General features: G+C 38.2%; 8 protein-coding genes across 8 annotated transcripts; 4 read left to right on the plus strand and 4 right to left on the minus strand.

The window, feature by feature from the left end:
* Position 1: 1 nt before the first annotated feature.
* Positions 2–325, minus strand: C9374_009475 (uncharacterized protein; the record flags this gene model as incomplete). The annotated part of the gene is made up of 1 exon (XM_044699666.1): positions 2–325. One exon carries the CDS (start codon positions 323–325, stop codon positions 2–4), a length of 324 nt encoding a protein of 107 aa, XP_044554792.1.
* Positions 326–511: 186 nt separating this feature from the next.
* On the minus strand, positions 512–1563 carry C9374_009476 (uncharacterized protein; the record flags this gene model as incomplete). The annotated part of the gene is made up of 2 exons (XM_044699667.1): positions 512–1074; positions 1152–1563. The coding sequence occupies 2 exons, from the start codon at positions 1561–1563 to the stop codon at positions 512–514; spliced, it is 975 nt and encodes a 324-aa protein (XP_044554793.1).
* An 878-nt stretch (positions 1564–2441) lies between these two features.
* C9374_009477 (uncharacterized protein) lies at positions 2442–3919 on the minus strand (the record flags this gene model as incomplete). Its single annotated transcript, XM_044699668.1, has 2 exons — positions 2442–3212; positions 3371–3919. The coding sequence occupies 2 exons, from the start codon at positions 3917–3919 to the stop codon at positions 2442–2444; spliced, it is 1320 nt and encodes a 439-aa protein (XP_044554794.1).
* A 173-nt stretch (positions 3920–4092) lies between these two features.
* Positions 4093–4980, plus strand: C9374_009478 (uncharacterized protein; the record flags this gene model as incomplete). The annotated part of the gene is made up of 2 exons (XM_044699669.1): positions 4093–4229; positions 4332–4980. 2 exons carry the CDS (start codon positions 4093–4095, stop codon positions 4978–4980), a joined length of 786 nt encoding a protein of 261 aa, XP_044554795.1.
* A 281-nt stretch (positions 4981–5261) lies between these two features.
* C9374_009479 (uncharacterized protein) lies at positions 5262–5642 on the plus strand (the record flags this gene model as incomplete). The annotated part of the gene is made up of 2 exons (XM_044699670.1): positions 5262–5313; positions 5377–5642. 2 exons carry the CDS (start codon positions 5262–5264, stop codon positions 5640–5642), a joined length of 318 nt encoding a protein of 105 aa, XP_044554796.1.
* A 181-nt stretch (positions 5643–5823) lies between these two features.
* On the minus strand, positions 5824–7065 carry C9374_009480 (uncharacterized protein; the record flags this gene model as incomplete). Its single annotated transcript, XM_044699672.1, has 2 exons — positions 5824–6165; positions 6337–7065. The coding sequence occupies 2 exons, from the start codon at positions 7063–7065 to the stop codon at positions 5824–5826; spliced, it is 1071 nt and encodes a 356-aa protein (XP_044554797.1).
* A 641-nt stretch (positions 7066–7706) lies between these two features.
* C9374_009481 (uncharacterized protein) lies at positions 7707–9161 on the plus strand (the record flags this gene model as incomplete). The annotated part of the gene is made up of 1 exon (XM_044699673.1): positions 7707–9161. The coding sequence occupies one exon, from the start codon at positions 7707–7709 to the stop codon at positions 9159–9161; it is 1455 nt and encodes a 484-aa protein (XP_044554798.1).
* Positions 9162–9871: 710 nt separating this feature from the next.
* On the plus strand, positions 9872–12844 carry C9374_009482 (uncharacterized protein; the record flags this gene model as incomplete). Its single annotated transcript, XM_044699674.1, has 1 exon — positions 9872–12844. The coding sequence occupies one exon, from the start codon at positions 9872–9874 to the stop codon at positions 12842–12844; it is 2973 nt and encodes a 990-aa protein (XP_044554799.1).
* Positions 12845–12913: the final 69 nt, after the last annotated feature.

Raw genomic sequence — 12913 nt, forward strand, 5'->3', positions numbered from 1 at the left:
CTTAACAATTCTTCTTCACTCTCTCCCGAAGTGCATCCTCACTACTTCCAATGAATCTATCCACCTCTTCATTGTCTTTGATAAACACAAACGTCGGCATTTGTCTCACTTCATATTTATCGGAGAGTTCTTCATGAGAATCAACATTTACTTTCACCACTGTCATACAATGTTGGTAGGTTGTGGCCAATTCCTCTACCACCGGAGCAATTTTACGACATGGAGAGCACCAATCGGCATAGAAATCGGCCAAGACAACCTTCTCCGAGGATTGGGTTTTCACTGTTTCTTCAAATTGAGCGGAATGGCTAATATGTTGAGACATTTTTTTGGGTTGTGTTTGTTGTGCTCAACAATTCACAAGTTATCCTTGTAAGTATTGAGGTGATTTCGTGATTTTGATTGGTATTGGGCGTGAAATAAGGGAATTTCGAGTGTCCAAGATCATTGAATTCTTTGATATTGATTGATATGTACATGTTTATTTCACACGTAAGTCATCACATTCAGCTCAATTTAAATAAGGTGCCAATTGAGACATGGTCAATTCCCACAATCGATCCTGATACTTTTCCGAATAAGTGTCATTCAAACTCTTCTTTTCCTTCCATTGATCATAAAACTTCATTCCATAGACTCCTTCTTGCTTCTCATCCATAGCATGATACGAAATACATCCACTTGCATATTCTGGCGTTTGGAAAAGCAATGATGTCAATGGTTTGATCCATGAAGGGAAGGCCTCTCTCAATAATGAAGTACTGACCACTCCTGGATGCAATGCATAAACACTTACTCCGCATTGGGGAAGATTGTGGTTCGACGAGGACGCTTGTTGAGTCAATCTTCGAACTAAACCATAGGCAAAAAGAACATTGGCCAATTTCGAATTATTGTAAGCTTGATTTCCAGAGAATTTGGAAACGTGTTCAAAATTAGGATCTTGTAACAGGTCTTGAATTTTGCCTCGTTTATGGAGACCAGATGCGACAATGACAACTCGAGAAGGAGCACTTTCTTTGAGCTTATCGAGGAGGAGATGAACCAATAGAAAGTGACCTAAATGGTTGGTTCCTATTCATTGACATTTCATGTAAACAATTACCATTCATGAATCACTTGGAAATTTTGAAATTTTAAAAACCACCTACCATAGCTCATTTCAAAACCTTGCTTGGTTGTTTTGCGTTCATTTGAACTCCAACACCCAGCATTACACACCAATGCATGCAGTGGTAAGTTTTTTTCAAGGAATTTCTTGGCAAAGTCTTTCACACTTTCCAAATCCGATAAATCCAATTTCATAAACTCCATACTTCCCTTACAGAGATTTTCAGAAGATGCACTTCCCTTGATCGTACTCAATTCATTTTCAATATCTTTGATAGCATTCAAAGCCTTTTCTTCGGAACGACATGCCATTATTACATGAACCGAAGGATTGGAATAATCGGAAAGTAAATGCTTGACAGCACCCTTTCCCAAGCCATCGCTAGCCCCAGTTAAAATTACAATCTTTTTCATTAAGGAAGAGGATGATGATGCGGCCGATTTGGAGATCATTGATTGATACGAGGATTGTGGTTGTTGTTGAGTTTTGGGTTGATGAATTTTTTTCTTGTTTGGGAATTAATCAAACAGACTTTTGGAGAGATCTCTCTTGAATTCATACGCACAGCGCACTAAAAAAAATTGTCCACATTCCAACACTTTTTATTGAGCTGTTTGGAAATTAGCTATTTAACGCCCCGCGGCTGCTGCTTGAATGGAGAGCAAGCCACGCGGGGATGAACATTGGGGAGTTGCCTAGTTCAAGTTAAAAACTGCAGGAATTCAGAGAATTTGTTATTCTCTGAAAAATACATGAACTGAGCACTTCCAAACTTCCAATGCAAAAACATCAGAAATACTTACGTTATTGCCATGGACTAAAATAACATGTTTAAGATAAATGAATGGCTACGGCCATATCACGATGAATGCACCTCATCCCGTCCGATTTGAGAAGTTAAGCAACGTCGAGCTGTTGCCTTTTTTCTCCTTTGTTTCGTGGCAATTATTATTAATCATGGTTTTTGTTGATTTTGAAAAGAGTAGAAGCGTTCTTTCACACTTCTTTGCGAGAAAGACGTCATAAATTGGCTAAATTGCATTCTCTTTATAATTTTGGACGGGATGCCTGTCAGGAATATGACGACTCTCCCGCTACAACCTTTGGTTGTATGAACAGTGAGGTACAAGAAATCAGGACGATTCTTGATGTTCTGGTTGGTGAGACAACATGCTGTCTGGCACGTCTTGTTTCGCAAACAAAGTGACCATATTCAAACCATTTGTTTTGTGGTTTATGAATATTTGATCTTGCTTCGATACTTCAATTTCAAATAACCAGCGTCACGATGAAGTTTCGAAACCAAAGTACAAGAATTTTATTTCATTACTTATTGAATTCTCTTGTACACACCATTGGTATAATAAGAAATGGTATTCAATGTCTCTGCTCCACCATCTCTTGCTTTCAGTTCCAAATAGGTTTTAGCATTTCCACCCAATGTTAAAGCAAAAGTATTCACTGAAGCTTTGTATCCTTTGAGGAGTTCTAACGCAATGGATCCCAAAGAGGCACCGTACGTTTCACCAATGGTTGCAACTCCACTCGAAATCAAATGAATCGAGTTTGTTTTTCTAATCAATTCTGGAATTGGAGTGAGAGAAGAAACTGACTTCTTAATTCCCATTTCAATATTGGAATTCTTGCATTGAGAAGTGTAGGAAGAAACAACTTGGGAATAACTGAGATAATCCAAAGCGGTGTGAATATTTGCTGTAGTGGCATATACAGTTTTACCAAAAATGGGATGAGCATCTCCACAAAAACAAACAACATCAAATTTTTGTGTTTCCTTTAAAGTAGAAAGAGTTCTAGCTAAATGCTGTAATGCAAAATCCAAACGAGTGACTCTTCCAGTACTGGATGAAGTCGATGAAATTTGTGTGGACATGGCAGGTCCAAAATCCACAGCAAACACAACGTCATCGGCCATAACTTGTCCAAAAGCACAATCATACATTTGTGTTCGATCAAAATGATAGGTAATATCCGACTTGTCACTCTCATAAATGTTCTTGTTTTTGAAAACAGTGTTAATCAACTTGACAAGACCTCTTTCCTTTTCCTCCTTTGAAAATCTATCCAAATAGCTAATAATTTCCTGTTCATCTCATGCCTGGATTCGTGGTTGTTATAAGGATAGAGTGTATGAATGGCTTGCATGAAAGGAATTCCCTGTTCAATGGTCAAATAGGAAACTCGATTCAATAAAAAACGTGCCGTGTCCAAATGGCCATTATTCAATTCAAGAACACGAACAGCTTGATCTCCAGTGAGTGGATAGGAATAGGCTTGACTCAACATGAAACTGACAATCTTGTCGAATTTGGCTCTTCCAACACTAGCTGGAGCAATAAAGTTTAACATTTTGTTGAAATCTTCATAGGACATGAAGGAAGCTCCTGAAGATGGACATGGATAGGCAGCAACATTAATTTCACTTCTAGTTTCAGAATCACTCATTGGAGCGATTTCAGTAGTAGTGTACATGTTCATCATCTTCTTTCGATGACTAGTCGTGTGAGAACGAAGTTTTGAGAGGACTTGTTTCACAATTTGCTCAATTTCTTGATCACTCAATCGAGCAAGTTGTTGAAAAAGACCATTGGAGGTTGTTGATCTTTTGGTTGTTGTTGGAGTGGCAGATACATGCAAAGAGCATGCGAAACATGCAACCAACAACACGAAAAGAGTTGTTCTTGTAGTTGTGGACATGACACACCTTTTTTTATAATATGGAAAAACACGCTCAGAAGGTGATGTTTGTTTAAAGAGATGTTGAAGTGTGACTGGAACAGGAGGGAACATGCGGGAGGAAGGACCAGAGATCCAATGGTTGGATAGGATCAAAAATAGCAAGCTTTTCTGCTGTCATTTGAAAGAAGGTAGTAAATTCTGAGCTTTTTTCCTCAACGACAACACAATTTTAACAAACTAAATTCGGCTTTCCATGATTGTAAACTTTAACTTGTAGAAAAAAAATGGAAAGGACGACACTGTTACATGAAATCCTGTCGAGTCGGGATGTTTGGATTCACTTGTTGGAAATGCTTGAAGTAAAGGATTTACTACTCTCTATGGCATTGGTGAATAGAGATCATTACCATCTTGTTCATGGGTAAATATATAAATTTCCATCTTCTGTTTTAGATTCAGACTTTACCTGATGGTGTTTTCTTCATATATATATGGACGGACATGATGATTGTACTGCTCTCAGAAATTATTTGATGAATTTTATATTGCATAGAGATTTTAAAGAATTAATTCTAAATCATGATGAATATTCCTCGGAAAATAATAATGGCAGCCTTAATGGCAATTCTAGCCATATGGCAAGACCAAGTACCCACCATCATACATCATGCAATTTTTATGGTATTAATGAGAATGGATATTATAGATTACCAGTTCCGAGTTGGACCGAGCATTCAATCATCCCTCCAACTGTGTTTAAAACAATATATTTACTACTTAAGAGTGAATTGAAATATAGAAATCAATGTTGTAGAGGATTTATTTGCGACCGAATTTTCTCTACCATGTGGAGCTCGAAACTGAAAAGCAATATCGTTGAGTGTCGACATGATGAAATGGTTCAATGCAAGATCGATGAATCAATACCCATAACCAACCAAACTGCAGCTAGCAGCTCAAATGAAGTATCTGCTGTTGGTGAACAAGTACTGGTGTCACGGGCAACACGTAATTATCAATTTAAATGCAAGCAATGTGGATTAACTCTCTTCACAACAGGTTTTCATCCGTGTGAAATTACAAAAAGTATTTCGAGTGGAAACGTTTACTATTGGCTACAACCAGGCCACAAGTATCGAATTGAAAATGTTCAGAAAGAAGATGATGAATGATACTTGGACGTCCAAGTTAGTAGAGAACATCTTTACAAATTGATTTGAAATTAGGCAACTTTCCCATACGGTACACTTAGTTCAAAGAGGTAGTCAATCATTTATTGAAAGACATTTTAAGAAATTCTTAATTGGGAAATTATACATTTGTGAAGGCACAGGTTCCAAGAAGGTGTACTTTTTAAAATAGGGCCTGCTCTCAACAAAAAAAACTAGTATCATTGTGAATTCACTTCAAAGTATTATTTGGCTCAAATTTCACACAACCAACACACAAAGAAATGGTAAAGACTGATCACGTAAAATTTATCGATGACTGGGATAAGCAACATGGTAGGTAGAACTCCCTTATCATTGACGATTTCATTAACAAAATTTGACAACTTGGTAAAACAGCTCCAAAGGATCATGTATGGCATCCCATGACAAAGAAGGAGCTTCGTCACTACCAAGAACAACCTTTCCTTTCCAAAGTAGGTGAAACGTTAACCTCCAATCTAAAGAACATTCCAATAATTGGAGAGTCATTAGAGTCGCAGAAGAACGCATGGCAAGAGCAACATTTGAGAAAGCAAAGAAAAGAAGAGGAAAACATGGGATATGCTGGTATCGATTTAGAAGATACAGCCTTCCTTAAAACTCTTGATGAACCCCATTATTAGGTGTAAATGAGTAGCATTAATATGTGCATGCATACATATCGCACGCTCTTGCTGCGTTGTTGAATGTAAATAAACAAGTTCTCCAATTAATTGTGTAAAAATAATGTATTGACTTGTGATATTAAAAATAAATAGTTAAAACTTTGTGTAAAAGTGATTGAGTCCTGCAATTTAGGGGCAATTACACTTTCTCATCCGTCTTGTCAGCTTCAGTAGTCACATCGTCCCTATCAGCAGTGGTAGCGATTGGGGTGTCAACTTCTTTTGGAGTTGTTACCGTTGCTGGTTTTTGTTCTTTCATCTTGATGTAGGAGTAGTAAATGGTACCACCTAGGGCAATGACAACTCCGAAGAATTGAGTCCAGTTGAGTGGAGTGTTGAAAATCAAAGAACCAACATAAATGATCACAATGGTCTTGGAGTGGCCAACCACTTGGTAAGTCAAAGCAGAGAGTTTACCAATCACCAAGAATGATCCCAAATTCACATAGAATGCAATAAAGCATGAGAGCAACACAAAGGACTGTTGTGTCAATGGATATTCACGAATTCATGTCAAAAAAAATTCATCGGGATTGTCACGTAAAAATAATGCAACAAAAAGTATTCACGTTTCCAAAACAAATATTATCGCATATCAAAAAGTAACATATGATCGTGTCAATAATGTCAACAAAATCATTCGTCAACTTACAAAGTATGAACGATCCGAAGTCATTTGTTGCCAATCGTAGGCAATGACATCGGTTCCATCAATGAAAGGAGCACACAACAAAACAATCACGGAAGCAATTGGAGCTTGATAGATGAGCAATTGGAATGGGTTAGCATTTAAATCCTTGTTCTTTCTTTGGAGAAGCAATTGCTGAATAGCAGTAGCCAAAATGGCCAAGAAGCAAGTAAAAGTACCAAAGAATGTAATTCTCACTTCGGCAGTCACAGTAATAGCCAAACCAATAATGATCAAAACAACAGATAACAACAATTCCTTTGAAGCAGTTTCCTTATAAAACAAATAGCTCAATCCCAAAATGGTTGGCATAATGACAAGCTTGGAAAGTTGATAAACACCAATTGTGTTAAATTGTAAACTCAAATTGTTGAACAAAACAGAGAGAGCCAGCAACAGGCCCATAACGAAAGCAGAGGACCATTCCAACTTCTTCATTTTGAACATTTCCAATGCTTTATATTTAGGGAAGATATTGTGAGCCTGAGCAAGAGCATAACTGAATACAGCAGTGAATAAAAAGTGGAAACCCATCAACAAGGTACCTGCTTGGAAGTTATAATACTGATACAAGTACTTGTTACAAAAGATGATGGATATAGAGGAAGAAAAGGAAAGGAAAATATATCCAAAGCTATGCAGGAAGGATTGTACCTGTGAGGTTGGTGGTGTTGTTGAATCGGATCCAGTCATTTGATGTCAATGATGATGCTGATGTCCAAAATGGATGATGAGTAATGATTAAAAAATTCAATCAAGTAAATAAATATATCAACTATTTGAAATATCCAATGTTGCCGGAGGCTGGATGATCGTGATGGTGGAGTTCTCTCTTTAAAAAAGATAACGTGGAGGTGATGATACAACAGCCAGTTTCGGAGTGAAGCGAGATTGGTGATGTTGTTGTTGTATTTTTTTAAAGGTTGTTTCATCGCTCAATACAACACTACAAGATAATAATACAACAATCGCCACAGGATTTGTAGTTGAGTAATGAACTGTGTGATGCTAACACTGTCATTAAATTGAAATTCCATTTTTCAATTCCGTATTTGAACTATATTTTATAACAAGGTTTCTGTCCTCCTTCGAAAAGCCACGAGAATCACTTTTAGAAAACAACTAACTTATTCCAGCAAAGGAGCCTGACTTGCCGCAGGTTTGGAATGACGACCACTTCTACCTCTTCCAATCCAAAGCCACGATTCGTTGTGCTGTTCAAGTGTTGTCTCATGGACCAATCATACAGTGGTTGGACATGAGTTGGAAACCAACTCCAACCTCCACCGGCTTGTCACGTTCCTGCCTCACGTTCCAAATCAAAGACCAGAAAAATGCAACACTCTGGTTCTTCCGTCACGAATCCGTCCGAGTCTGGACTGTTGGTTCATGGAGATGAAGAACTTCGTCCGTTGACAGCCACGCCTTTTTCCTCCTCGTTGGAAGATCCATTATCATCAGGTCAACTCAATTCTGGGGAACAACCACAAGATGAAAATCCTCCCCGCCTCATGCTAGTCATTTGTTTGTTACAAGGTTTGATTTATCCCATGATTTTCAATATTTTCATCTTGTCTTGGGACTATTTCATGTATCTGAATAACGAGGCTGAAATTACTTCTCGTGCATTGCTGCTCTCTGCACTTGGAATTGGTCATGCTGTCTTTTTATCGGTCTATTGGGTAATTTGCTTGTTTAGGAGTGGAAAACAAGCTGATAACCGATGGATGATGGCCATTCTCACTGGATTTCCCCTTGTTGTATCATGTATTTTATGGTTAGTGGCAATTCTATTCAGAACGAATGATTTTTACAGCATCGCTCCTCTCTTCTTCTTGGCATTGGGTCTCTGCATGTCCTGCTGGAATAGTCAGATCTGGCTTGCTGTTCGAGTGTTACCTATGAAGTGTATGCGTGCAGTTGTTTATGGCATTGAATGCTCTGGATTTATGTTTGGTGTTTTACGTTTGGCAACAAAATATGGATCTCTATTGATTTCTGTCAATGAACAAGCTAGTAATAACGAATTCATCTTTTTGATGGTCTTTTTGACCATGTGTTACGTAATAGCCTTTGCCATGACCATTCCTTTTTTATGGATGCTTGTGAAATCTGAGTATTATGTTACCAAATGGAATCATTATCAACAAGAATTGGAAATGGCGCTTGAAAAACAACGCGGAACGAATTTGCAAACACATTCAACTTCTGTGGCTGCTTCTAATGATGAACAGCAGACACAATCAACTTCTGGTGCTACTTCTAATCAAACCGATTCTCAAAATGTGTTCCTTCTTTCCTTTCCCTCCAACGTCATCACAAGCCTTGTGTTTCCAGTCTTGTTGGTTTTTCTCAAAAGCAATCTTTTAGTCTTCAAGAATAACATATTTCCCATTGTTCTCGTGACTGTGTTTGCTTTTACTGCCATGATGGGTTCGTTTACATCTTTCAATTGTGCCTTCCCAAGACGATGGATGAGCGTATTGTTAGGTCTTTCACGATTACCGTTGGTTCCGCTGTTCTTTCTATTGTGTGGAGAAGTGGTTCAATTTTTCAATGATCATATTGAAGTGATTGCCTTAATTATAACCATGCTCTTTTCATTCTCTCATGGTTATTCTTCCACCTCCTTGTACTTGAGAACGTTTAAGGAATATTCTCAGATTGAAGATTACAAACGTAAGAGTGTTATGTTTTCCTTCAATATTTTCCTTGTAGAGGCTTTTAAACTATCGTTGGTTATAATTAGTGTCTTTCTGTTGACAATTACCTTGTCACTAGTAAAATAATTAGTATTATGTAACAAGGCATCAGTTCAAAAAGGATTGTTGTGGCTGAGAGAGGATTTCATCAAGGTTAATTCTATTTTTCAAGTCCATATTTGATAACCACGTTTCTGTCATCCTTCAATTTTCAATAAAACCATGTCAAGCATCCAAATGAAAAACTTCTCTCATAAAACATCTCATGAGCTGCAATGAAATCCCAATCCGGTTGAAATTCAACTTTTCAAAGAAAATAGAGTGTGTCGTTGCCAAAGCCCTTCATCAAAAAAAGCCGAAGGAAAAAATTTCTGAAACATCTTCGCGTCTGCTGTGCGAACGAAGAAGAACCCACCGTGTTCTCTCTCGTTGAAGACACCATCCTCGCTGGAGAGCAGCTTTTGAATTACAATAGTAGCAAGCCGTTCAAAATATTATTGTATCACAAAAACAGAGTGTTGTTGCATTGAACATTGTTAATTTTCGGTTGACTCTGTGTCATCGGATTTATTCAAGATTGCAATCTTTTCAATAACAAAATTCCAAAGAATTTAGTGTGTATGGATTTTGTGGAAGCCCATTGATATTTAAATTATATTCAACACAATATCACAAAACAAGATCAAGTTAAGAGCTAGTTCCCTAAATTCTGAATTTCAATTATTATTATAACAAACGTTCACCAACACCAACAACATTCCATTCATTAGAACTTGATAATACATTTTGCAAAACGGATGGGACAACATCAGGTTTCTTCCATCACGCACTCGGATGAAGTGCAAGATATGAAAGCCTCATCCTCCGTACCTCTCAACCGAAGAACGATTCGTACGGCAGCATCTTCGCCACGAGGAGGAGGCGTAACCAAACAACAACAAGGTGCAGATTCAACAACTCCCATCTCTACCTTCCGATCATCCATGCCACCTACGAGCGACATCAACCCTTCTGTGGGCTCGGCTGGAGGAAAGACTTCTTCACTGCCTATTCATCAAGCGAACAACACAATGGCCGCCACTTCTCTTCCATCTTCATCCTCTAGTTCAAGAAGAACACAAAAATCAAAAGGTAAATTGGGAGCTGGCAATTTACTTGCAACATCCTTCTCGAGAAGACATTTCAATGACGATTTAATTGGCGATGAGGAGGAAAGTGAAGATGAGACATATGATGAAAATTATGATGGAACCATCGATAATAATCCTCATCATGCTGATGATATTGAACATGATGGGAACGGCGAAGAATCTCTTCGAAGAAAATTACGATCGAGCCATCGCAGCGGGAGGGACATGATCTTTGCATCAGCATTGTCAACAACCACAAGTTTGCACAATCTCTTACAAGACCCAACAACAGCACGAAATGAAGATCTTGTCAACACACATGAATTTCACAACAAGAATCAACAACGAAACATGACGCTGACAGCTCACACGAGCTCACAACCACTACTCTCACAACATCATAGTCAACGGCATACAGTTCATGTATCAAATCATGCAATTACGATGGATGGGATCAATCATCTTACAAATACCACAATGTATCCTAAAACACATTACAGTTATTATTGGAGACCAAATGTATACAAAGATTGTTTCATGCCAACCACGTCACGATCGTCAACTGCATATCAATTTCGAAAACAAACAAATAGTGACCTATATGCATCGTTGGCAACTGACGACAACTCTCAATGCTTGGAATGGACCATTCGATTAGATCCAGAGAATGATCCTCAATTTTATGAGCTTGCTTTTTCTCTTTTTCACTTTGGAAAGCAAGACGATGAGCATGACGACGCTGTCATTCCAACCTCTCATTCAACGGATGACGATCAACATGCAGACGACTCCAAATTAGCATTCAGTACGGTACATATAACCACTGCCACCTCTCCACAAAACATCCACACCTCAAATCATACATCTCCCAAAAAAAACCATCACCGTGAAAATGGTGTCACATCACCTCAGTCCCTTACTGCCACTACTCCCAACTCAGACGCTCCTACATCCGTTCCCTCTTCTCTTCTCATGGGCAGTTGTACGACAACTACGACCACAAGTAGTACCACTACCATGGGTACTGATTCGTCCTCGATTGGGCTTGGAACCTCATCGAGTACGTACCTTAATATTCCTTCGCCTTCTCCTTCCTATCATCGACCAAGAGGAAGAGCATTCCTCATTGGCTCACAAACCTCTTCATCACCCAATCCTCATACATCCATCAATTCTTCATCGTCCAATCATTTTTATCCATTCGAATCAGATAGAAACAGTAGGGATATTGCCTCGTCACCACTCCTAAATTCTGGTGGTATCAATCATTTACATGTTCACAATCAATCTAGTCGACTCTCTTCCAACTCGAATATTTATTTGGGCGAGAAGAGAAGGAAATCTCTTGAACGCACCTCACGAGACTATCGGAGAGAGATGTACTTGCAAGTATTGCGGACTAGATTTGAAAACAGAGGAGTCATACCCAAAGAAGATGACGTGCACAACAAGAAACGCCAACAACCATCGTATTACATTTCAGCTAGTCAACTCGAGCAAAGAGTACCATTTGAAATTATGTTCCAGATACTGACCTATCTGACTCCAGACGATTTGATCAAGTTGGGAAATGTGAGTCGAACATTTCGGTACATATGGACAGAACACCCACTTTTATGGGTGCGATATCCATACATCATCACCAATGAGAATGGAGATTTGAATTTGGGAGAAATGGTAGAACAAGAAAAATCTAGAATTGGGTCATCATTTATTGATCACGCGTCATTACGAGAACTCATTGAAGAATCTCCATTCACCACTGAAAAAACTAATATTGTCCTTTCGAGTTGGAGCAATATTTATAGAGCCATTTATCTTGGATATTCGAAAGGACCATGGAATAATTATTGTACTTTTTACAACAATGTAAATACTCAAAGCGTAGAATATCGATTAAGCATGATTGAAATTAAGGTTTGCTTGGTTGGAGGTTCAGGTACTGGTAAAAGTTCATGGGTCCTCATGCTCAAAGATGCCAACAATGGAGAGACGCCAGAAATCTACAAGTCTAGATCTAAAAAGATTGAATATATGGAGGCAACTATTGGTGCTTCCTACACTGTAAAACATATCAAGGTGACACTTCCACATTCTGCATCCTCGAGCAATGATTCTCAAGATGACGACTCCATTTCATCAGAAACTGATAGTTATATTATGAATCGTTTCGTACCAATTATATCAGAAAGTATTTGGGACACTTCTGGCGTTAAAAGATACTTTCCTTTAATTCCACTTTATTTGAAAACATGTAAAGGCATCATTTTATGTTTTGACCTCAACAGACCAGAGTCATTTGATGAAATGATTGAAATATTTGAGGAATACATTTTTAAACAACAGGCAAACAAATGTGAGACCATGGACTTGTATGAAAACAAGCATTTATTCGAAAAGAGTCTTCAAGAACAAGACACCTATGTCTATGTTTGTGGAATGAAATGCGACACTGAGAGACATGTATCCAACGACAGAATTACACAATTTTTGCACAAGTATGGAGGATCTAGAATCAAGATATTTACCAACAATTTTCTCTATTTTGAGCTAAGTCCACTCACAGGAGAAAATGTGTACACTCCTTGGCTACACTTGGCCTATTGCGTGGCTTTGAATAATCAGAATGATCATGCATGAGCTAGTGTTTTGTTTTGAAATACTTTCAATTTTGCTAAATTTTTGATCGAGGTGTTTGTTTGGTATTCA

This window comes from Naegleria lovaniensis (genome assembly GCF_003324165.1).
Source record: "Naegleria lovaniensis strain ATCC 30569 chromosome Unknown tig003, whole genome shotgun sequence".
Classification (NCBI taxonomy): Eukaryota; Heterolobosea; class Eutetramitea; order Acrasida; family Naegleriidae; genus Naegleria; species Naegleria lovaniensis.